Consider the following 25,128-nt stretch of genomic DNA (forward strand, 5'->3'; position numbering starts at 1 on the left):
CCAATCACAGAGCAGTATATTGTCCCCTATAGGGGTCTCTTAAATGGGTAGCAGCCTCCTTCATCCGGGGAGTCTGCAGTGAACCACGGTTGTTTATGTGTACCCACCCACCGTCCCCAGCTACATGCCAAGTTTCATATATGCATATAAGTTCTGCCAATTGTAATGTAGTACTTATCTTTTGTTGTTTCCCTGAATTTAGCAGCTGTCCCTTTTCTCATGATTGTATCTTTGTGCAATGTCATTTTTACATGTACCATGTATACTTGCCTGTGCAGGTATTATTGCTCTCTTGTAGGTTTGGGCTACTCACTTCAGGTAGGTTATTATATTTCTTCGCTAATCTGACTTTAAAATCTAGGGGAATTCACCCCCAATCTCAACATAGTTTTATATTAGTGTGGGAATGCGGCTTCTCTTGTATTACAGGAGTCTAGCTGCTCTCATCATGGCTTCTCTAGGGGTGTTCACAACCAGAGCCTAGTCGCTTCTCTTGAGACATTTTCAGAGTCTAGCTGCACACTTCTTTGGGCTGTGTAGGTGCTTCTCTGAAGACATTTTCAGAGTCTAGCTGCTTCTCTGGGATGCGGCTTCTCTTGTATCACAGGAGTCTAGCTGCTCTCATCGTGGCTTCTCTAGGGTGTTCACAACCAGAGTCTAGTCGCTTCTCTGGAGACATTTTCAGAGTCTAGCTGCTTACTTCTCGGGACTGTGTAGGTGCTTCTCTGAAGACAGAGTCTAGCTGCTTCTCTCAATACCCCCGGAGTCTAGCTTGTTCAAAAAATAGTAGCATAAATATATGGTAGTAAAATTGTTGGAGTGAGTAGCCCCTGATGCGCCAAATGTATTACTGTATGTAAATATGTTGCTAACAAGAGTAATAAACAGGTTAACTGTTTCCTGTGAGTTAGTTGTATATAAACTGGCCAAATATCATCATCTTAGGCTTTTTGGTTATTGAGAAGAAGTTGTTTAAAGTTTTTAAACATATTTGACCCCTGTGACTTTGAAAATGGGCAAAGATCATTTGTTTGCACAAACTTGTTAGCCCTTTACCTTAGCACGCTATTGGCCAAATATCAACATCCTAGGCCTTTTGGGTATTGAGAAGAAGTTGTTTACAGGTTTTAAACATATTTGACCCCCTGACCTTGAATATATGTCAAGGTCATTCACTTGAACAAACTTGGTAGCCCTTCACCCCAGCATGTTACTGGCCAAATATCATCAACTTAGACCCCTTTGTTATTCAGAAGAAGTTGTTTTAAAGGTTTTAAACAAATAAGACCCCTGTGACCTTGAATATAAGTCAAGGTCATTCATTTGAACAAACTTGGTAGCCCTTCATCCCAGCATGTTACTGGCCAAATATCATCACCCTGGGCATTTTGGTTATTCAGAAGTTGTTTAAAGTTTTTAACATATTTTACTCATGTGACGTTGAATATAGGTGAAGGTCATTTATTTGAACAAACGTGGTAGCCCTTCATCCCAGTTTGCTTCTGGCCAAATATCTTCACTCTAGGCCTTTTGGTTATTAAGAAGAAGTTGTTTAAAGTAAAATATTGACGCCGTACAGACGCCGGACGCTGCGCCACGCCATAAGCTCACTTGCACTGCTGGCAGGTGAACTAAAAACCAGAAGAACAACAAGAAACATAAGAAGAACTTCAATAAAGGTTTACACTGAAGATAGAGACATCATGTATCAGTGTCCTTATCAGCCAGATTTTGAAATACAAGCAATAAACACTGACCAGAATGCGTCCTGGGCATCCATGAAGAGCAGCGCCATGCCTACGATGAAGTTCATGCCCTGGCAGTAGCCTGTGGCCGGATTGTGTACACAGAACGCCAGTAGTACGTCCTGTAGGTCCATAATCTGTCAACAAATAATAACATTGGTCAGTTCTGGTGTCAACATATCAATCATTTCTATAGTAAACATGTGTTACTCCTTAGCAGCTATAACACTTAACTTACTCCTTAGCAGCTATAACACTTAACTTACTCCTTAGCAGCTATAACACTTAACTTACTCCTTAGCAGCTATAACACTTAACTTACTCCTTAGCAGCTATAACACTTAACTTACTCCTTAGCAGCTATAACACTTAACTTACTCCTTAGCAGCTATAACACTTAACTTACTCCTTAGCAGCTATAACACTTAACTTACTCCTTAGCAGCTATAACACTTAACTTACTCCTTAGCAGCTATAACACTTAACTTACTCCTTAGCAGCTATAACACCTAACTTACTCCTTAGCAGCTATAACACCTAACTTACTCCTTTATAACTGGAAGGCTCATAACTCAACTTACTCCTTTACAACTGGAAGGCTCATAACCCAACTTACTCCTTAACATCTACATTGCTTAACTCAAAACTTACTCCTTTACAGCTATAAGACTTCATATGACTTACTCCTTTAGATCCTACCATGGAGAACTTTGTGTTACTAGGCATCGTCCGCATCAGGTCCAATGATATCTGTTTCCTGTAGCATGACGCCATCTACAAAGGCATAAGGGCCATACATGTCATGTGAATAATGACAACATAAAGAAAATAAAACTTGGTAATTTACATCACTGTAAGGTGAATACACTAGATATCTAACAGGTAAAAACAAGACTAACAGGGTATATTGTGTATAGGAGAAAGGAACATATTGATCAATACAAATACAAATGTAGGTAACTCACAGGTGAGTCAGGTAGGGCATTACAGAGGTTTCGAAAGTAGTGCATGCCCTTCTGCTCAATGGTGTCCTTGATCCGATGAAAGATCAGCTGTCTCCACACCTGCTTACGGAATCGGTCCGGTATTCCTCCTCGACAAAGTATCTTCAGCTCCTTATACTACCCAACATAACAACAGAGGACATATTAGTTAACATTATATACAGGGTAACATTTTATATACTATATACATATCTACAATGATGTTAATATACATGGTTGTTGATGGAATTGTACATACATGGTTTGTGATAGACTTTGTACATACATGGTTTGTGATAGACTTTGTACATACATGGTTTGTGATAGACTTTATACATACATGGTTTGTGATAGACTTTGTACATACATGGTTTGTGATAGACTTTGTACACATACATGATTTGTGATAGACTTTATACATACATGGTTTGTGATAGACTTTATACATACATGGTTTGTGATAGACTTTGTACATACATGGTTTGTGATAGACTTTATACATACATGGTTTGTGATGGACTTTGTACATACATGGTTTGTGACAGACTTTGTACATACATGGTTTGTGATGGACTTCCCATGCTGTCTCATGAAGTGTGTCCACTTCCGGTGGTGGTCCTCATAGGAGCCAGCCTGTAGGATATAATGATGGGTGAGCTCCTGACACAGATAATGGAGCAGCAAGCCCTGGTCCTCAAACACGTGTTTAAATCCGTACGCGTCCACATGGATCTCTCCACTGTTCAGACTACAATCATACAATATTAATACTGAACACTGGATTGATATCTGTACACATCCACATGTGGACAGATTGTGGCATACAATAGTCTTTGTAGTGGAGAGACTTGGACATACAGAAGTTTTTGTAGGAATGATAGAGAAATTCACCATTTTTTAGCTGTGGATGTACTCAGACATTCTATATTTTTTTATGTGGACCGACTGGGGCATGTTGCCCCTTTTGTAGGGAGAGTATACTGTACCTTTCATATGTAGGCAGGCTTGGTTTGTAGGGAGATAAACTTGTGTATACTGTATCTTTCATATATAGGCAGGCTTGGATTGTAGGGAGATAAACTTGAATATACTGTACCTTTCATATGTAGGCAGGCTTGGTTTGTAGGGAGACAAACTTGTGTATACTGTATCTTTCATATATAGGCAGGCTTGGATTGTAGGGAGATAAACTTGAGTATACTGTACCTTTCATATGTAGACAGGCTTGATTGTAGGGAGCCAAACTTGAGTGTACTGTACCTTTCATATGTAGGCTGGCTTGGATTGTAGGGAGCCAAACTTGAGTATACTGTACCTTTCATATGTAGACAGGCTTGATTGTAGGGAGCCAAACTTGAGTATACTGTACCTTTCATATGTAGGCAGGCTTGGATTGTAGGCAGATACACTTGAGTATACTGTACCTTATATATGTAGGCAGGCTTGGATTGTAGGGAGATAAACTTGAGTATACTGTACCTTTCATATGTAGACAGGCTTGATTGTAGCGAGCCAAACTTGAGTATACTGTACCTTTCATATTTAGGCAGGCTTGGATTGTAGGGAGACAAACTTGAGGATACTGTACCTTTCATATGTAGGCAGGCTTGGATTGTAGGCAGATACACTTGAGTATACTGTACCTTATATATGTAGGCAGGCTTGGATTGTAGGGAGATAAACTCGAGTGTACTGTACCTTTCATATGTAGGCAGGCTCGGATTGTAGGGAGACAAACTTGAGTATACTGTAACTTTCATACATACGCAGACTTGGATTGTAGGGAGATAAACTTGAGTATACTGTACCTTTTATATGTAGGCAGGCTTGGATTGTAGGGTGATAAACTTGAGTGTACTGTACCTTTCATATGTAGGCAGGCTTGGATTGTAGGGAGATAAACTTGAGCGTACTGTACCTTTCATATGTAGGCAGGCTTGGATTGTAGGAAGATACACTTGAGTATACTGTACCTTTTATATGTAGGCAGGATTGGATTGTAGGGAGATAAACTTGAGTAAACTGTACCTTTCATACATACATGTATGCAGACTTCGATCGTAAGGAGATAAACTTGAGTATACTGTACCTTTTATATGTAGGCAGGATTGGATTGTAGGGAGATAAACTTGAGTAAACTGTACCTTTCATACATACATGTATGCAGACTTTGATTGTAAGGAGATAAACTTGAGTATACTGTACCTTTCATATGTAGACAGGCTTGATTGTAGCGAGCCAAACTTGAGTATACTGTACCTTTCATATTTAGGCAGGCTTGGATTGTAGGGAGACAAACTTGGGTATACTGTACCTTTCATATGTAGGCAGGCTTGGTTTGTAGGGAGATAAACTTGTGTATACTGTATCTTTCATATATAGGCAGGCTTGGGTTGTAGGGAGATAAACTTGAATATACTGTACCTTTCATATGTAGGCAGGCTTGGATTGTAGGAAGATACACTTGAGTATACTGTACCTTTTATATGTAGGCAGGATTGGATTGTAGGGAGATAAACTTGAGTAAACTGTACCTTTCATACATACATGTATGCAGACTTCGATCGTAAGGAGATAAACTTGAGTATACTGTACCTTTCATACATATGCAGACTTGGATTGTAGGGAGATAAACTTGAGAATACTGTACCTTTTATATGTAGGCAGGCTTGGATTGTAGGGTGATAAACTTGAGTGTACTGTACCTTTCATATGTAGGCAGGCTTGGATTGTAGGAAGATACACTTGAGTATACTGTACCTTTTATATGTAGGCAGGCTTGGGTTGTAGGGAGATAAACTTGAGTGTACTGTACCTTTCATATGTAGGCAGGCTCGGATTGTAGGGAGACAAACTTGAGTATACTGTACCTTTCATATGTAGACAGGCCTGAATGTAGGGAGCCAAACTTGAGGATACTGTACCTTTCATATGTAGGCAGGCTTGGATTGTAGGGAGATAAACTCGAGTGTACTGTACCTTTCATATGTAGGCAGGCTTGGATTTTAGGGAGCCAAACTTAAGTATACTGTACCTTTCATATGTAGGCAGGCTTAGATTGTAGGGAGGCAATCTTGAGTACACTGTATCTTTCATACATATGCAGACTTGGATTGTAGGGAGATAAACTTGAGTATACTGTACCTTTTATATGTAGGCAGGCTTGGATTGTAGGGAGATAAACTTGAGTGTACTGTACCTTTCATATGTAGGCAGGCTTGGATTGTAGGGAGACAAACTTGAATATACTGTATCTTTCATACATAAGCAGACTTGGATTGTAGGGAGATAAACTTGAGTATACTGTACCTTTCATATGTAGGCAGACTTGGATTGTAGGGAGATAAACTTGAGCATACTGTACCTTTCATATGTAGGCAGGCTTGGATTCATTTTGCGAGCATCCTCCAACAGTTTTATGATTCGGTTCTTGTGCTGAAAGAAACATCCAACACCATCTAGAACACACATTCTGATTAATTTTAGATTTAAAATGATCAGGAATAATGTATTTTGGTGAATTTGAATAAAAGGACTTATATGATATAACCTTTACTCAATATTCAACAATTATGAAACAAGTTTAATGAACTGATGAAAAGTTCTTTTTCCACAAACAATAACTTTTTTGTATCTGGAACTCCAACTGCTTCCTTTCTGATCTGGTGAATTTCCTACCTATAAAATATCGTATATTGGAGAGACATTGGGTCCGTCTTGGTGAACACCGGAAAGATACGGAAACCAAAGAAGGTAGGAAATTCACCAAATTGTACTACCGTAAATTTGCGTGTATAGTGCACACTTTTTTAGGTAAATATTGTCATGTCGAAAAGGGGGTGCGCACTATAAACAGGAACAAGTCATTCTTTGGTTATCATTCTCGAGTTTCATGTCCGCCATATTGGATTACCTCCATTTAATAGTTTTGTTTGGAGTCATATATGATAGATTGAAGATAACAAAAACAACATAATTTTAACCTACTCTAAAATGATTAAAATCGGTAATCTGTTGTCATGACTGCTGATTTGGCGACAAACACTAACTGGACACAGATAACATTTTTACAGGTAAGTTGACCGAATGGCATAATACAAAGTTGTGTTATGAAAACATCCACAGATCAATCAAATCTTCTGTAGTGATATTGTTGTGATGAGGAACGAGTCGGAGAGGGCTAGCGCTGTCAGTAGCCAAAGTAGCCATTTACTACTTTTATTTTTCATTGGCTACTAAAAATAGGATGTGGCTTCTAAATTGACTAAAAAGTTTTTAAAAATGAGGAAAATCTGTATCTTTGTCCCAGAAAACGAACTGTCTACTCACGTGTGTATTGTGGCTGACACTGATTACGTAAACATAATCAGGGCCGTCACAGTTCCGCGCGCGCGCTGTAGAATTACGACTGCGAGCTAATTAATGCTTTTATTTAAATTGTAAAGACAATTATCAAGCTTCAGATAGCAACAAGTGTTATAATTCGTGTACATTAATGGACAGTGGGGTCAAGTTAATTGGATCACCCATTGACATTGAGAAAACGGTCTGATCGCTAAGCGAGGCACACAAAGATGCTCTCGCAGACGTACATTTGGTGGCGGTAAGCTTTATGTGTTAAATATATTTAAATCAGTTTACCATTACATGGTCTTCATTTACCTTTTCCAGTACCGTAGCAAACACAATTACATACGATATGCTTGATTAGAAAGTATAAGTATCGCCTTGAAACACCATGTGGAAGTGCCGATTTTCGGCCTATCAGATCACTTCTTCGTGGTTAGACGTTTTAGAATTTCAAGTTATCAAGAAAAGTTATTTAGCATCGCAGTTATGCAGTCTTTAGAACAGCAAACCATTCAGTATGTCTTCAATAAATCAATCGTTAATTAATCGACGTTATAAACACCACGCTACCTTTGATGTTAATTAATCGACATTATAAACACCACGCTACCTTTGATGTTAATTAATCGACGTTATAAACACCACGCTTCCTTTGATGTTAATTAATCGACGTTATAAACACCACGCTACCTTTGGTGTTAATTAATCGACGTTATAAACACCACGCTTCCTTTGATGTTAATTAATCGACGTTATAAACACCACGCTAACTTTGATGTTAATTAATCGACATTATAAACACCACGCTACCTTTGATGTTAATTAATCGACGTTATAAACACCACGCTACCATTGATGCTAATTTTCCAGTTTGATAATGGTTACATTGATGATTTTTTCCCCATTTTTTTCCATTTTTTCAAATCTGACCCCAAAAACGTACCGGCGCACTATACCCGCAAATTTACAGTAGTCATCGAAATGTCACATAGAAAAATGTATTGGTTGTGTAAAAAGAACTTTTCAGAATCCATACTAACCAACCTGAAGAAAATGTTCAGAAATGGTTTAATGAACTTGTATTTAACTCTCTGGTTGGCCCAGATAGAAGTGCACATGGGGTCTCAGTGTGTGTGGGAACCAATCAAACACCCAGGTTTAGGCTTGGTGGGGCAGGTGACCAGTACCATCTCAAATCTGATAGGGGAATTGAACCCGAGTCGTCCTGATGAAAGACAAGCCCACTATCCAGGAGCTGACAGATGGTTTGTTGTGACTAATGTAGACCCTGATGGGAACATTTATCCAATTAAGATAAAAAATAATTGATAAAATCATTATCTTAATATATGACCATTTGCTCAGTTATTGATGTCTTTGTTCTGGGTAATAACTAAGCCTAAACCTGGGTGTTTGATTGGTGGTTCTTAACAAAGATGTTCTGGGTATAACTAAGCCTAAACCTGGGTGTTTGATTGTTGGTTCTTAATAAAGATGTTCTGGGTATAACCAAGCCTTAAACTGGGTGTTTGATAAGTGGTTCTTAACATCCTTGTTCTGGGTATAACCAAACCTAAACTTGGGTGTTTGATTGGTGGCTCTTAACAACTTTGTTCTGGGTATAACCAAGTCTAAACCTGGGTGTTTGATTGCTGGCTCTTAACATCTTTGTTCTGGGTATAACCAAGCCTAAACCTGGGTGTTTGATTGCTGGCTCTTAACATCTTTGTTCTGGGTATAACCAAGCCTAAACCTTGGTGTTTGATTGGTGGTTCTTAACAAAGATGTTCTGGGTATAACCAAGCCTATAACTGGGTGTCTAATTGGTTGATCTTAACAACGATGTTCTGGGTATAACCAAGCCTAAACCTGGGTGTTTGATTGGTGGCTCTTAACATCTTTGTTCTGGGTATAACCAAGCCTAAACCTGGGTGTTTGATGGTTGGTTCTTAACAAAGATGTTCTGGGTATAACCAAGCCTAAAACGTGGTGTTTGATTGGTTGATCTTAACAACGATGTTCTGGGTATAACCAAGCCTAAACCTTGGTGTTTGATAGGTGGTTCTTAACATCCTTGTTCTTGGTATAACCAAGCCTAAACCTGGGTGTTTGATTGGTGGCTCTTAACATTTTGTTCGTGGTATAACCAAGCCTTAACCTGGGTGTTTGATTGGTGGTTCTTAACAAAGATGTTCTGGGTATAACCAAGCCTAAACCTTGGTGTTTGATAGGTGGTTCTTAACATCCTTGTTCTGGGTATAACCAAGCCTAAACCTGGGTGTTTGATTGGTGGTTCTTAACAAAGATATTCTGGGTATAACCAAGCCTAAACCTAGGTGTTTGATTGGTTGCTCTTAACAAAGATGTTCTGGGTGTAACCAAGCCTAAACCTGGGTGTTTGATTGGTGGCTCTTAACATCTTTGTTCTGGGGATAACCAAGCCTAAACCTGGGTGTTTGATTGGTGGTTCTTAACAACGATGTTCTGGGTATGATCAAGACTAAAACAGTGTTTGATTGGTGGATCTCAACATCTTTGTTCTTGGTTTAAGCAATCCAAGAACAGAGTTAATAATTTTGAGTTTGAGGTTCATGGCTTCTGGGTCACCACAATTCAGAAAAACCTATATTTTATTCTGTTGACCTTATTTTTACAATTTCTTGAACAATTACTCTGTTTGTTATACTGTTAAACTCCATCAGAACTCACCCGGTCGCCACCAAACAGGATAAGCTCAGCGTCGTCCATGGTGTCGCCTCCAGGAAAACGAATACTGGAGCGTATGATTGACACATAATCCACCTTCCACTTCTCTATCTCCGCCTCCAGAGCTCGTATACGCCTAAAACAACCAATCAGAAATCAGTCCTTCCAAATCTTCTACTTAAACTACTGTCAGATAACTCTCCTAGTCAATACTTAAACAACAAATTAGAAATCTGTCCTTAGAAATCTTCTACTAAAATTACTACTGTGTCATAAATCTGTCCTAGTCAATCCTTAAACAACAACAAATCAGAAATCAGTCCTTAGAAATCTTCTACTAAAAATACTGTCAGATAACTCTCCTAGTCAATACTTAAGCAACAACAAATCAGAAATCAGTCCTTAGAAATCTTCTACTAAAAATACTGTCAGATAACTCTCCTAGTCAATACTTAAGCAACAACAAATCAGAAATCAGTCCTTAGAAATCTTCTACTAAAAATACTGTCAGATAACTCTCCTAGTCAATACTTAAGCAACAACAAATCAGAAATCAGTCCTTAGAAATCTTCTACTAAAAATACTGTCAGATAACTCTCCTAGTCAATACTTAAGCAACAACAAATCAGAAATCAGTCCTTAGAAATCTTCTACTAAAAATACTGTCAGATAACTCTCCTAGTCAATACTTAAGCAACAACAAATCAGAAATCTGTCCTTAGAAATCTTCTTAAATTACTACTGTGTCCTAGTCATTACTTCAGCATCTATCCTAGTCATTACTTCAACATCAACCTGTCCTAGTCAATACTTCAGCATCTATCCTAGTCATTACTTCAGCGTCTATCCTAGTCAATACTTCAGCATCAACCTGTCCGAGTCATTACTTCAGCATCAACCTGTCCTAGTCATTACTTCAGCATCAACCGGTCCTAGTCAATACTTCAGCATCAAACTGTCCTAGTCAATACTTCAGCATCAAGTAATGCTGATGCTGAACTAAACAGCTCTCCTGGTGAATATTAATCTACAACAAGAGAACATTTTATGCCAATGAACCTTCACCCACAGTATATATTGATATTTCAAGGAAAAGTTTGCCTATTAAGCACTGTTTAAACGGAAGATGAATCTGTAGGAGAGTTGACAAGATCAGCTAATGGCCAACATTTCATGCTGCTTATGTTCATCACCACTTTGTAGTAGACATTATAATGTATTCACTGATTCTCCTCGTTACTTACTCCTCTTGTTGGAAGAAGGTTTCCCGCTCTGTCTGTCGGAGCTTGGCCAGTTTTTTCACCTCTAGGTTGAGGAAGCGGTTCTGGTGCTGTAAGACGCGGAGTCTCTCTTCCATCTCCTTCTCTGATTTAACAGTTCCAGGTGAGGCTGCTGACTTACTGAGGAGAACAAAGGTCAAACAGTAATAAAACTTCCACTCCATGTATCTAAAAATACCAATTACTACCACTAATGATGATGATCTTAACAGCAGAATGAAATGATAGCTGGAAAGTTCTTAGCCAATCAGAAGCCATGGTGGATATCTTTGATTATGGGATCTGTATATTTGTCATTATTCCTGAAGTAAACTATCCTTTTATCATGAAATATGAACAAATCACATCAATAATAGAACTTACTTTATACAATATGTCTTAACCAATCAGAAAAGACATACAGCATCAATGTTGAGTTCATGGATCTAAGTAATATGGTGCTATTACAGCCAGCCAATAACCACCACTGACAAGTCAGACAAGGCCCAACTATGTAGTTAAGGCCCCACTATGTAGTAAAGGACCCACTATGTAGTTAAGGTCCCACTATGTAGTTAAGGCCCCACTATGTAGTTAAGGCCCCACTATGTAGTTTAGGCCCCACTATGTAGTTAAGGCCCCACTATGTAGTTAAGGCCCCACTATGTAGTTAAGGCCCCACTATGTAGTTAAGGTCCCACTATGTAGTTAAGGCCCCACTATGTAGTTAAGGCCCCACTATGTAGTTAAGGCCCCACTATGTAGTTAAGGCCCCACTATGTAGTTAAGGCCCCACTATGTAGTTAAGGCCCCACTATGTAGTTAAGGCCCCACTATGTAGTTAAGGCCCCACTATGTAGTTAAGGCCCCACTATGTAGTTAAGGCCCCACTATGTAGTTAAGGCCCCACTATGTAGTTAAGGCCCCACTATGTAGTTAAGGCCCCACTATGTAGTTAAGGCCCCACTATGTAGTTAAGGCCCCACTATGTAGTTAAGGCCCCACTATGTAGTTAAGGCCCCACTATGTAGTTAAGGCCCCACTATGTAGTTAAGGCCCCACTATGTAGTTAAGGCCCCACTATGTAGTTAAGGCCCCACTATGTAGTTAAGGCCCCACTATGTAGTTAAGGCCCCACTATGTAGTTAAGGCCCCACTATGTAGTTAAGGCCCCACTATGTAGTTAAGGCCCCACTATGTAGTTAAGGCCCCACTATGTAGTTAAGGCCCCACTATGTAGTTAAGGCCCCACTATGTAGTTAAGGCCCCACTATGTAGTTAAGGCCCCACTATGTAGTTAAGGCCCCACTATGTAGTTAAGGCCCCACTATGTAGTTAAGGCCCCACTATGTAGTTAAGGCCCCACTATGTAGTTTAGGCCCCACTATGTAGTTTAGGCCCCACTATGTAGTTAAGGCCCCACTATGTAGTTTAGGCCCCACTTTGTAGTTTAGGCCCCACTATGTAGGTGGGACATTATATCATTCCTGTTCACATCCAGTAAGTGATTTGACCTTTTGACAGGTTGCCATCCCTAATTCCTGGATCCTGGTAATATGGCATCATTCCTATAGTATATCAACCAAATGTTATTTTCCTTCAATATGAATACTTGAAGGTCAGAAAGGGCAATACAATGTATTTTGACAGCACACCACCTGTCTATTTTTAGTAACAGTAATCTTGACCTGAACATAAGAAGCTGTTTTTAAACCCCTTTCCTACATGGATGGATGGATGTGTAACAGAGAGTCAAATTGAAACGGTAGGAATCAGCTATATTTTGTACCATGGTGACAGATGGATGGACAGACACTGTGATTACTATATAGCACCCGCATTTCTGATGCAAGGCTCTAAATGATAGAAGAAACAAAGGCCTCTGATGATGTTTTTATTAACTGTGTCACTTGTCTATATTGCTTCAGGTATGATGATAGTTTGTAGTCACCTGTTTTTTAGAGTTAACATTTTGGGGTCAGACCCAGACGTGTCTAGTCGCCCCTCCAGGAATCGGATGGCATCATCACGCTGGGCCAGCAACTCCTGGTAGCCTGACTGTTGGTTTATCACCTTGGCAAGCTCACATTTGGTGGATCTGTAACGAATTCAACAATCACACAGGTAACACACAAGAGTGACAAGTTTTGGAGCCCTCAAGGCAGACGTCAACGAATAAACAAATTGGAGCAAATTTAGACTGCTATGTGGTTCTTATCGTTTATCAGCAATGTTATTTATACATTCTATCAGGACGGTCATGATCAGTGTGCAATCACTCTCTTTATTTTACTCAGACAACTAAAGACAACCCTGCTGTCATCACTGATCAATGCCATTGCGTGCCTGTCTATAGCACATTCTTCATCACCGTGATACTGATACAGTCCAAAGGGAAGGAATATATATCGATAAAACAATGTTAATAAACTTATTTTGACTTCTGTATCTGCTACATTTTTTAATGACAATAAATTGTTTCGCATATGATATTTATAATATTTTATATTTATAGAAAATAAAGGAAATCTGCAAAAAAAATATACATATGGATATCAAACTTGTGGTAGTGCCTGCAGAATAGCAAGACCAACTCATACATCATTTTGATCAGCCAATGATGAGGACTTATGTCATGAATATTTATCTTTTCCAAGTGTTTTTCACAATTTTATTCCAATGTAATCAAAAAGCTTTTATTTCTACAGGCATTTCAGTAAAATAGTGTGAAATGGCTTGTTTTTACGTCATTCCCTGAGAGCTCACTGTAGACATAAAAGGAATGGTTATATTTGCTTTGAATTACTGATGACTTCAACAAACTGATGGTATGCATACAGTGATGCCAAAAAAATAAAAAAAAATATCAGAGCTCTGGAACTGGACCCCCAAATATACTGGACCCATGATAGAAACTTCTGTCATCCTCAATATACATACATGAGCTCCTTCTCCAAGTCCATCAGTCGACTGGCTAGTTCTGATGAGGTTGTCTCCCCTTTGTCTATTGCTGAGTCACTGGACACAGACAGTGAGCTGCTGATAGAAAACAAGCAAAAACCATGACACCAGTTGTGATGTAAATAATAACTATAAAATAATCACAATGAAAGTGTCAGTGACCATGGCAACTGTAAAATGGATCACTACAATAGTGTTGGTGATCATGACAACTGAAAAAGTAATTACAAGAATATTGTCTGTGACCATTACAAGTTTTAAAAATAATCACAACAATAGTTGGTGACCATGGCAACTGTAAAACTGATCACAACAATAGTTGGTGACCATGGCAACTGTCAAACTGATCACAATAGTAGTTGGTGACCATGGCAACTGTAAAACTGATCACCATAATAGTTGGTGACCATGACAACTGTCAAACTGATCACAACAATAGTTGGTGACCATCGCAACTGTCAAACTGATCACAATAGTAGTTGGTGACCATGGCAACTGTCAAAATGATCACAACAATAGTTGGTGACCATTGCAACTGTCAAACTGATCACAATAGTAGTTGGTGACCATGGCAACTGTCAAAATGATCACAACAATAGTTGGTGACCATTGCAACTGTCAAACTGATCACAATAGTAGTTGGTGACCATGGCAACTGTCAAAATGATCACAACAATAGTTGGTGACCATGACAACTGTCAAACTGATCACCATAATAGTTGGTGACCATGGCAACTGTCAAACTGATCACAACAATAGTTGGTGACCATGACAACTGTAAAAGTGATCACAACAATAGTTGGTGACCATGACAACTGTCAAACTGATCACAACAATAGTTGGTGACCATGGCAACTGTAAAAGTGATCACAACAATAGTTGGTGACCATGACAACTATAAAAGATAAAAGTTAACAGAACAATATTGCTGGGGTCTGAGTCCCAGATCGGACATGAAAAAATATGGGGTCGCCTGCCCGGACACTTAGGTTCTGTTTCCTTCCACATTAAGACCCCTTGCACTCTACCATCAGGGCCAACAGAAATGATTAATACAACTTGAAAGAACTTGTTTGATACATTTTTGTTAATAAATACAGTTTGATTAGGACCATGGCAACAGTGAATATGATTACAACATAGTGTTGGTACTGTAGCAGTTCTCATGTTAATTGCAACATTGACCATGGCAACTTGCAAATTGAATGGTGATTATGACAACAGCTACATTAAACACGACAACAGTTACATTAAACATGACAACTGTTACATTAAACATGACAACTGTTACATTAAACATGACAACTGTTACATTAAACATGACAACTGTTACATTAAACATGACAACAGTTACATTAAACATGACAACTGTTACATTAAACATGACAACTGTTACATTAAACATGACAACTGTTACATTAAACATGACAACTGTTACATTAAACATGACAACTGTTACATTAAACATGACAACTGTTACATTAAATATGACAACTGTTACATTAAACATGACAACTGTTACATTAAACATGACAACTGTTACATTAAACATGACAACAGCTACATTAAACATGAAAACTGTTACATTGAACATGACAACTGTTACATTAAACATGACAACTGTTACATTAAACATGGCAACTGTTATATTAAACATGACAACTGTTACATTAAAAATGACAACTTGTTATGCCATAACTGTCAGGTCCTGGGAACCTATTTAACTAACCTGTCGATCACGTATTACCTGGGGACCTATGTTACTAACTCTGTCAGAGATGTTCTACCTAGGGAACTATTTTATTAACCTGTCGGTCAAGTCTTACCTGGGGACCTATTTTACTAACCTACCTGGGACCTATTTTACTACCCTATCTGTCGTGTCCTACCTGGGACCTATTTTTCTAAACTGTCAGTCATGTCCTACCTGGGGAACTATTTAACTACCCTATCTGTCATGTCCTACCTGGGGACCTATTTTACTAACCTGTCTGTCTACCTGGGGACCTATTTTACTTACCTGCCTGTCTACCTGGGACCTATTTTACTTACCTGCCTGTCTACCTGGGACCTCTTTTACTAACCTGTCTGTCTACCTGGGACCTATTTTACTAACCTGTCTGTCTACCTAGGGACCTATTTTACTTACCTGCCTGTCTAAGACTGCCTGGGGACCTATTTTACTTACCTCCCTGTCTACCTGGGACCTATTTTACTTACCTGCCTGTCTACCTGAGACCTATTTTACTAACCTGTCTGTCTAAGACTACCTGGGGACCTATTTTATTAACCTGTCCATCTACCTGGGGACCTATTTTACTTACCTGCCTGTCTAAGACTACCTGGGGACCTATTTTACTTACCTGCCTGTCTACCTGGGACCTATTTTACTAACCTGTCTGTCTACCTGGGACCTATTTTACTAACCTGTCTGTCTAAGACTACCTGGGGACCTATTTTATTAACCTGTTCATCTACCTGGGGACCTATTTTACTTACCTGCCTGTCTAAGACGACCTGGGGACCTATTTTAGTAACCTGTCCATCTACCTGGGACCTATTTTACTTACCTGCCTGTCTACCTGGGACCTATTTTACTAACCTGTCTGTCTACCTGGGGACCTATTTAATTTACCTGCCTGTCTACCTGGGACCTATTTTACTAACCTTTCTGTCTACCTGGGGACCTATTTTACTTACCTGCCTGTCTACCTGGGACCTATTTTACTTCCCTGCCTGTCTAACTTGGACCTATTTTACTAACCTGTCTGGCATGCCCTAACTGGAAAACTATTATACAACCCTGTTTGTCATGTCCTAACTGGAGAACTATTTTACTTACCTGTCTGTCTACCTGGGGACCTATTTTACTTCCCTGCCTGTCTACCTGGGACCTATTTTACTAACCTTTCTGTCTACCTGGGGACCTATTTTACTTACCTACCTGTCTAAGACTACCTGGGGACCTATTTTACTTACCTGCCTCTCTAGCTTGTACCTTTGTTACTTACCTTTCTGTCTACCTGGGGACCTATTTTACTTACCTGCCTCTCTAGCTTGTACCTTTGTTACTTACCTTTCTGTCTACCTGGGGACCTATTTTACTTCCCTGCCTGTCTAACTTGGACCTATTTTACTAACCCGTCTGACATGCCCTAATTGGAGAACTATTTTACTTTCCTGTCTGTCTACCTGGGGACCTATTTTACTTACCTACCTGTCTAAGACTACCTGGGGACCTATTTTACTTACCTGCGTGTGGAACTTGGACCTATTTTACTAACCCGTCTGACATGCCCTAATTGGAGAACTATTTTACTTACCTGTCTGTCTTCCTGGGGACCTATTTTACTCACCTGTCTGTCTACCTGGGGACCTATTTTACTTCCCTGCCTGTCTAACTTGGACCTATTTTACTAACCCGTCTGACATGCCCTAATTGGAGAACTATTTTACTTACCTGTCTTTCTACCTGGGGACCTATTTTACTAACCTGCCTGTCTACCTGGGGAACCTATTTTACTTATAGGCCTGTCTAACTTGGACTTATTTTACAAACCTGTCTGGCATGCCCTAACTGGAAAACTATTATAACTGGAGAACTATTTTACTTACCTGTCTGTCTTCCTGGGGGCCTATTTTACTAACCTGTCTGTCTACCTGGGGACCTATTTAATTTACCTGCCTGTCTACCGGGGACCTATTTTACTAACCTTTCTGTCTACCTGGGGACCTATTTTACTTCCCTGCCTGTCTAACTTGGACCTATTTTACTTACCTGTCTGGCATGCCCCAATTTGAGAACTATTTTACTTACCTGTCTGTCTAACTGGTGAACTATTTTACTAACCTGTCTGTCTACCTGGGGACCTATTTTACTACCCTGTCTGTCTACCTGGGGAACCTATTTTACTTATCTGCCTGTCTAAATTGGACCTATTATACTAACCTTTCTGTCTACCTGGGGACCTATTTTACTACCAGTCTGTCTACCTGGGGACCTATTTTATTTACCTGCCTGTCTAACTTGGACCTATTTTACTAACCTTTCTGTCTACCTGGGACATATTTTACTAACCTGTCTGTCTACCTGGGAAATATTTTATTAACCTGTCTGTCATGTCCTGGGGAACTATCTTACTAATTTAATTGTAGGGTGATCGGGTGGCGCAATGGATAGCGCACTTGCCTTTCACCAAAGCGGCTTGGGTTCAATTCCCTGATCGGACGTGAAAAGGTATGCGATCACCTGCCCGACCAGTGGGTTTTCTAGGGGTACTCCAGTTTCCTCCCACATGAAGACCCCAAGCACTTACATCCAGGCCAACAAGAGTGATTCATATAAAATAAAATCACTTGTTTCATGAGTGTTATTTTTTAAATAAATAAATATTTTAACTATTTTTCTAAATTGTCTGTCTACCTGGGGACCTATTTTACTAACCTGTCTGTGTCCTTCAGAAACATTTCCCTGTAGGTGACATACATCGGCCACTTGAATTTATCCATACCCCTGGATCATGTGACTGACCCTAACAGTACCTCTCTAATTAATACTTGTTTGTTGTTATGGCTCCTGTGTCAATGTTTCACTATCTAAATGAGGACATGAATAAGTTCAATGCTGGAGGGGTTTTATTGTCGGCAAAATTTAGCAGACTTTGATAAGTCCAACTCTGCCATATGTTTCCAGGCCTTCACCAGCTGACATTGAATGCATGGCAAATCAATATATACAACATATGTGTCTCGTACACTGGGGGTATCTATATCAGTGACCCTGTGGAGGTAGATATATATCAACATCTGTACAGCACTTAATATCAATATATACAACCTATGTGTCTCGTACACTGGGGTATCTATATCAGTGACACTGTGGAGGTAGATATATATCAACGTGTCTACAGCACTTAATATCAATATATTCAACCTATGTGGCTCGTACACTGGGGTATCTATATCAGGGACCCTGTGGAGGGAGATATATATCAACGTGTGTACAGCACTTAAAATCAATATATACAACCTATGTGTCTCGTACACTGGGGTATCTATATCAATGACCCTGTGGAGGTAGATAGTATATCAACATCTGTACAGCACTATAGGTAGGAAATCCAATACAAATGTTTGTGAGTGTGTTCCACAATAGAGATATCTATTCAAAGAAAATAAAGTTTAGAGTTTCTAAGTCGCCCCCTGATGCCGCCATCTCTTTAGGGACTCATTAGGGATATAATGCAGAAAATGGAGTATCATTATATCATTGTGTTTCAAACTATTTAGCTACACAGATAGCCCAGCCCTCCTTTAATGTCACTTCCCACCTGATAGATAGCCCCACCCTCCGATATTGTCACTTCCCACCTGATAGATAGCCCCACCCTCCTATATAGTCACTTCCCACCTGATAGATAGCCCCACCCTCCTATATTGTCACTTTCCACCTGATAGATAGCCCCACCCTCCTATATAGTCACTTCCCACTTGATAGATAGCCCCACCCTCCTATAATGTCACTTCCCACCTGATAGATAGCCCCACCCTCCTATATTGTCACTTCCCACATGATAGATAGCCCCACCCTCCTATAATGTCACTTCCCACCTGATAGATAGTCCCACCCTTCCCATCTATTTTTTCTATTTAACAAATAAATGTCTCACCAGCTGCCTGGTTCCTTGCTGTCTGTGGGGTCAGATGTAGACAGCTCCATACACAAAGCTGAATCCATGCATGCATCTGATCGCAATGTATTTACATGATGATCCTCTGAGGATTTTCGTGACCCACAAAATTCTCCGAAAACATCATCACTGTCCCCACCACTGCTGGAGTCCTGGTGACCTTGACTTGTGAAATATCTGTGTCGATCCTCGGGGTACGATCTGAAGCTGTCCGGACTACATGACAATCTCATGAGATTGTCATAGCTTTTCTTGAGTTGTCTCCCATGTGTGTCTAGACTGCGACTCATTTTCACCTGTCTGTGTTTGGGTGCTGGCAGGGGTATATCAGTGGCTGGTAACCAACAATTCACAACATTCAACAAATCATTAAAGCATGTTAGCTTCATATTCTTGTGTGTGTCTCACTACCTTCCAGTCTCAAACAATAAGACTTTAACTTGATACAAATTACAACACACTTCAGAACCAATAGATCAAGGACTGCAGTTTTAACAATCATAAGGATAAAATATATATATATATATATATCAGATATTATTGGCTTAATGATTAGTTAACAATATGTTAAGTACCATTCTAATAGCTACACAAAAAGTAATTAGTTAAAGCAAAGGCGAATATTTGAACCACACGTAATTAGCTACAACAAAATTAATTGTAAGTTAACTAGATGGCGATAAAGGAAAATAATAGTGCATGCATGTACAGAAAACAATCCATGTATAATACCGCTACAGAAGTACCCAGAATACGAGAGTTAATACATAGAATACAATAATTATAACCCAGAATACGAGAGTTAATACATAGCATACAATAATTATAATCCAGAAAATTACGAGAGTTAATACATAGCATACAGTAATTATAACCCAGAATACGAGAGTTAATACATAGCATACAATAATTATAACCCAGAAAATTACGAGAGTTAATACATAGCATACAGTAATTATAACCCAGAATATGAGAGTTAATACATAGCATACAATAATTATAACCCAGAATACGAGAGTTAATACATAGAATACAATAATTATAACCCAGAATACGAGAGTTAATATATAGCATACAAAAGTTAGTACTCCGAATACAAAAGTTAGTACTCAGAATACAAAAGTTAGTACTCAGAATACAAAAGTTAGTACTCAGAATACAAAAGTTAGTACTCAGAATACAATACTTATTACCAAAAATTCAAAAGTTCATACCTAGAATGCAATAGTTTTACCCAGAAAATAAGACTAAGACTAACTACCCAGAATGCAATAGATATTACCCACAAAGCACTTCTATAGACAGGTTAGGAGACACCCTGAGTGAATCAAAGTCTGAAGTGGATTTATTGGGGGGACTAATGGGGACCCGCGTTCCTTACTTTCTGATTAATTACTATTTTTTTTCAAAAAAAGTTAGCATCATCTTTCTAGTGTTGCATTTTCAACTGCATGATCATTTTCCTTTAGGTGTTCAGCTCTCCGTTCAGCTAATGATACTGCTCAATTATGTTATATTGAACAGTTGAATGTTATAAAATCATTTCCATATTTTACTGTTGAGTAATACAGATTTTGTTTCAAATTTATTTGTTTCCAAATAATGATGTTAAGTCTGTATCCTGGTACTTGTCACTCAGCATGTCTAATAGAAATGTAAATATTAATAACTACAACTTGTTACCATAGCTACCGTAGAAATGTTACCTTCAAACACAGGAGGCAATGACCTTGACCTTGTAGTGTCTATATGGGCTAAAGTATTAAATGCAAAAACATTGTCAGCATTTTGGGGGTGAGAAAGGCAATAAAATAATGAGAAATCTGAGAAATTTGTAAAATCAATCACAGCATGGCAGCCTATGTTACAGAGACACTAGAGCTGTTACAGTAGAAGGTGATAGGCCACTATGTTTCTTATACAGAGTTACAGTTTTTGTAGTGGGATGGAGATCATATATGACTTTTGTGGACAGGCGAGCTATTCACAACTCTCAATTACTTCAAATTTTCTACTCCTTTTTTTTACATTAAGTAAAAGATGGGTTGGAATATGATCTGCCTGGTGTCCGGTTTCTCGGCTGGTATGACCTTTCTTTACTTTTGTTTTTGCCAACACCTTCAATGACCTACCTTTAGACTTGTTCATGCCCACACTTGTATCGACGGACTCCCACATTCTTCCATTACGAGCTCTATGCCACTGTAACTTGCGTCGGTTAGCAGGATCAATGGCCATAGCTCCCTCCAGGTCACAACCTTGACCCCCAGGTCGGGTGATGTCAGATATTCTCTAAATTTCAGACATGTACACAAGTAAGTGGATATTTCAACACATTTCAAACACATTATAGCATTAATACCCCAAAACACAGCTGAACTGATGCTTCCGTGTTTCTAGGACTTATAATTCAAACTGAGGGATGAATCAATTTATAACCAATTCAGATGCAAAGATAAATTACAAATTATCAAGGATAAAAACCTAGGGACTAGTAACTGAAAGAAACCAAGGTAATATACTGATAGAAACCTAGCAACTAGTTAGTGATAGAAACCTATGAACTAGTTTAGTTACTGATAGAAACCTAGGTACTAGTTACTGATAGAAACCTAGGAACTAGGTACTGATAGAAACCTAGCAACTAGTTAGTGATAGAAACCTAGGGACTAGTTCCTGATAAAAACCTAGGAACTAGTTACTGATAGAAACTTAAGGGCTTGTTACTGATAGAAACCTGAGAACTAGGTACTGATAGAAACCTAGGCACTAGTTACTGATAGAAACCTAGGCACTTGTTACTGATAGAAACCTAGGGACCATTACAGATAGAAACCTAGGGACTAGTTACTGATAGAAACCTAGGCACTAGTTACTGATATAAACCTAGGCACTAGTTACTGATAGAAACCTAGGGACCATTACTGCTAGAAACCTAGGGACTAGTTACTGATGGAAACCTAGGCATTAGTTATTGATAGAAACCTAGGAACTAGTTACTGATAGAAACCTAGGCAATACTTACTGATAGAAACTTAGGGACCATTACTGCTAGAAACCTAGGGACTAGTTACTGATAGAAACCTAGGCATTAGTTATTGATAGAAACCTAGGAACTAGTTACTGATAGAAACCTAGGCACTACTTACTGATAGAAACCTAGGGACTAGTTACTGACAGTAAACTAGGGGATATTACTGATAGAAACCAAGGGACTAGTTACTGATAGCAACCTAGGGACCATTACTGACAGAAACCTAGGGACTAGTTACTGATAGAAACCTAGGAACTATAGTTACTGATAGAAACCTAGCAACTAGTTAGTGATAGAAACCTATAGGGACCATTACTGATAGACACCTAGGGACCATTACGTATAGAAACCTAGGGACTAGTTACTGATAGAAACCTAGGGACTAGTTACTGATAGAAACCTAGGGACTAGTTACTGATAGAAACCTAGGTACTAGTTACTGATAGAAACCTAGGTACTATACTGATATAGACCTATGTACTTATTACTGATAGAAACCTAGGCACTAGTTACTGCTAGAAACCTAGGGACCATTACTGCTAGAAACCTAGGGACTAGTTGCTGACAGTAACCTAGGGGATATTACTGATAGAAACCAAGGGACTAGTTACTGATAGAAACCTAGGGACCATTACTGACCGAAACCTAGGGACTAGTTACTGACAGTAACCTAGGGGATATTACTGATAGAAACCAAGGGACTAGTTACTGATAGAAACCTAGGGACCATTACTGACCGAAACCTAGGGACTAGTTACTGATAGAAATCTAGGAACTATAGTTACTGATAGAAACCTATGGCTAGTTTCTGATAGAAACCTATAGGGACCATTACTGATAAACACCTAGGGACCATTACATATAGAAACCTATGGAGTAGTTACTGATAGAAACCTAGGGACTAGTTACTGATAGAAACATAGACATGAGTTGGGAGCTGGAGAAGATAATGACTGTTGCTTTGTCTGATTTCTGAACAAAATAAACCATCCAACATTTTGCTTTTACACAAGTTTATGTGCCATATAGCTGTGTATATACCCTATTTAGTAATAAGACCTTGTCATTTGACAATTCATACTTATAATGGTATATAACAGTACCCTGGAGTAGTTCTGTTCAATTTCCTCCTCAGCTGGTCCATCAGCAGAGTTAGCTCCCTGGCTCACTCCCTTGTCTCGTTTGGCCTGTATGGATATTAACATCAAAAATCTTAATATCGTTTTTCTGAGAAATGTACAATACTACTCTGGTGATATACAAAGGGAGACAACTGGCATACAAAATTTTGAAAATACATTGTATCGGTTATTGATTTCTTAAGGTCTGGTGGAAGTACAGAATACTGTATAGGGTCTGATGGAGGTACAGTATATTGTATAAGGTCTGGTGGAGGTACAGTATATTGTATAAGATCTGGTGGAATTACAGTATATTTTATAAGGTCTGATAGAGATACAAAATATTGTATAAGGTCTGGTGGAGGTACAGTATATTGTATAAGGTCTGGTGGAGGTACAGTATATTGTATAAGATCTGGTGGAATTACAGTATATTTTATAAGGTCTGATAGAGATACAAAACATTGTATAAGGTCTGGTGGAGGTACAGTATATTATATAAGGTCTGGTCGAGGTACAGTATATTGTATAAGATCTGGTGGAATTACAGTATATTTTATAAGGTCTGATAGAGATACAAAATATTGTATAAGGCCTGGTGGAGGTACAGTATATTGTATAAGGTCTGGGGGAAGTACAGAATATTGTATAAGATCTGGTGGAGGGACAGTATATTGTATAAGATCTGGTGGAATTACAGTATATTTTATAAGGTCTGATAGAGATACAAAATATTGTATAAGGTCTGGTGGAGGAACAGTATATTGTATAAGGTCTGGTGGAAGTACAGAATATTGTATAAGATCTGGTAGAGGTACAGTATATTGTATTAGGTCTGGTGGAGGTACAGTATATTGTATCAGGTCTGGTGGAAGTACAGTATATTTATAAGGTATAAGGTCTGGTGAAGGTATAGTATATTGTATAAGATCTGGTGGAGGTAAAGTATATTGTATAAGGTCTGGTGGAGGTAAAGTATATTGTATAAGGTCTGGTGGAGGTACAGTATATTGTATAAGATCTGGTGGAGGTACAGTATATTGTATANTCTGGTGGAGGTACAGTATATTGTATAAGGTCTGGTGGAGGTAAAGTATATTGTATAAGGTCTGGTGGAGGTACAGTATACTGTATAAGATCTGGTGGGGGTACAGTATATTGTATAAGGTCTGGTGAAGGTACAGTATATTGTATAAGGTCAGGTGGAGGTACAGTATATTGTATAAGGTCTGGGGAAGGTACAGAATATTGTATAAGATCTGGTGGAGGTACAGTATAT

The 25,128-nt window shown here is 38.9% G+C and overlaps 1 protein-coding gene across 8 annotated transcripts in view; it reads right to left on the reverse strand.

Annotated features, from left to right (window-relative positions):
- Positions 1-25,128, reverse strand: part of LOC110452957 — a 125,384-nt gene that overhangs the window by 40,280 nt on the left and 59,976 nt on the right. For 7 of the 8 annotated variants that reach the window (XM_021501722.1, XM_021501728.1, XM_021501721.1 and 4 more), the window contains exons 5-16: positions 23,832-23,915; positions 21,827-21,986; positions 19,674-20,028; positions 13,984-14,082; positions 12,995-13,141; positions 11,029-11,184; positions 9,788-9,920; positions 6,093-6,163; positions 3,287-3,476; positions 2,711-2,866; positions 2,430-2,519; positions 1,758-1,882 (exon numbers count right to left, since the gene is read on the reverse strand). In XM_021501722.1, the coding sequence (XP_021357397.1) occupies positions 1,758-1,882; positions 2,430-2,519; positions 2,711-2,866; positions 3,287-3,476; positions 6,093-6,163; positions 9,788-9,920; positions 11,029-11,184; positions 12,995-13,141; positions 13,984-14,082; positions 19,674-20,028; positions 21,827-21,986; positions 23,832-23,915 (1,766 nt within the window). The remainder of the gene's footprint in view (positions 1-1,757; positions 1,883-2,429; positions 2,520-2,710; positions 2,867-3,286; positions 3,477-6,092; positions 6,164-9,787; positions 9,921-11,028; positions 11,185-12,994; positions 13,142-13,983; positions 14,083-19,673; positions 20,029-21,826; positions 21,987-23,831; positions 23,916-25,128) is intronic. The other variant, XM_021501729.1, reaches the window with a different exon arrangement.

The sequence above is a fragment of the Mizuhopecten yessoensis genome, unplaced genomic scaffold (genome assembly GCF_002113885.1).
Source record: "Mizuhopecten yessoensis strain PY_sf001 unplaced genomic scaffold, ASM211388v2 scaffold7015, whole genome shotgun sequence".
NCBI classification, from domain to species: domain Eukaryota; kingdom Metazoa; phylum Mollusca; class Bivalvia; order Pectinida; family Pectinidae; genus Mizuhopecten; species Mizuhopecten yessoensis.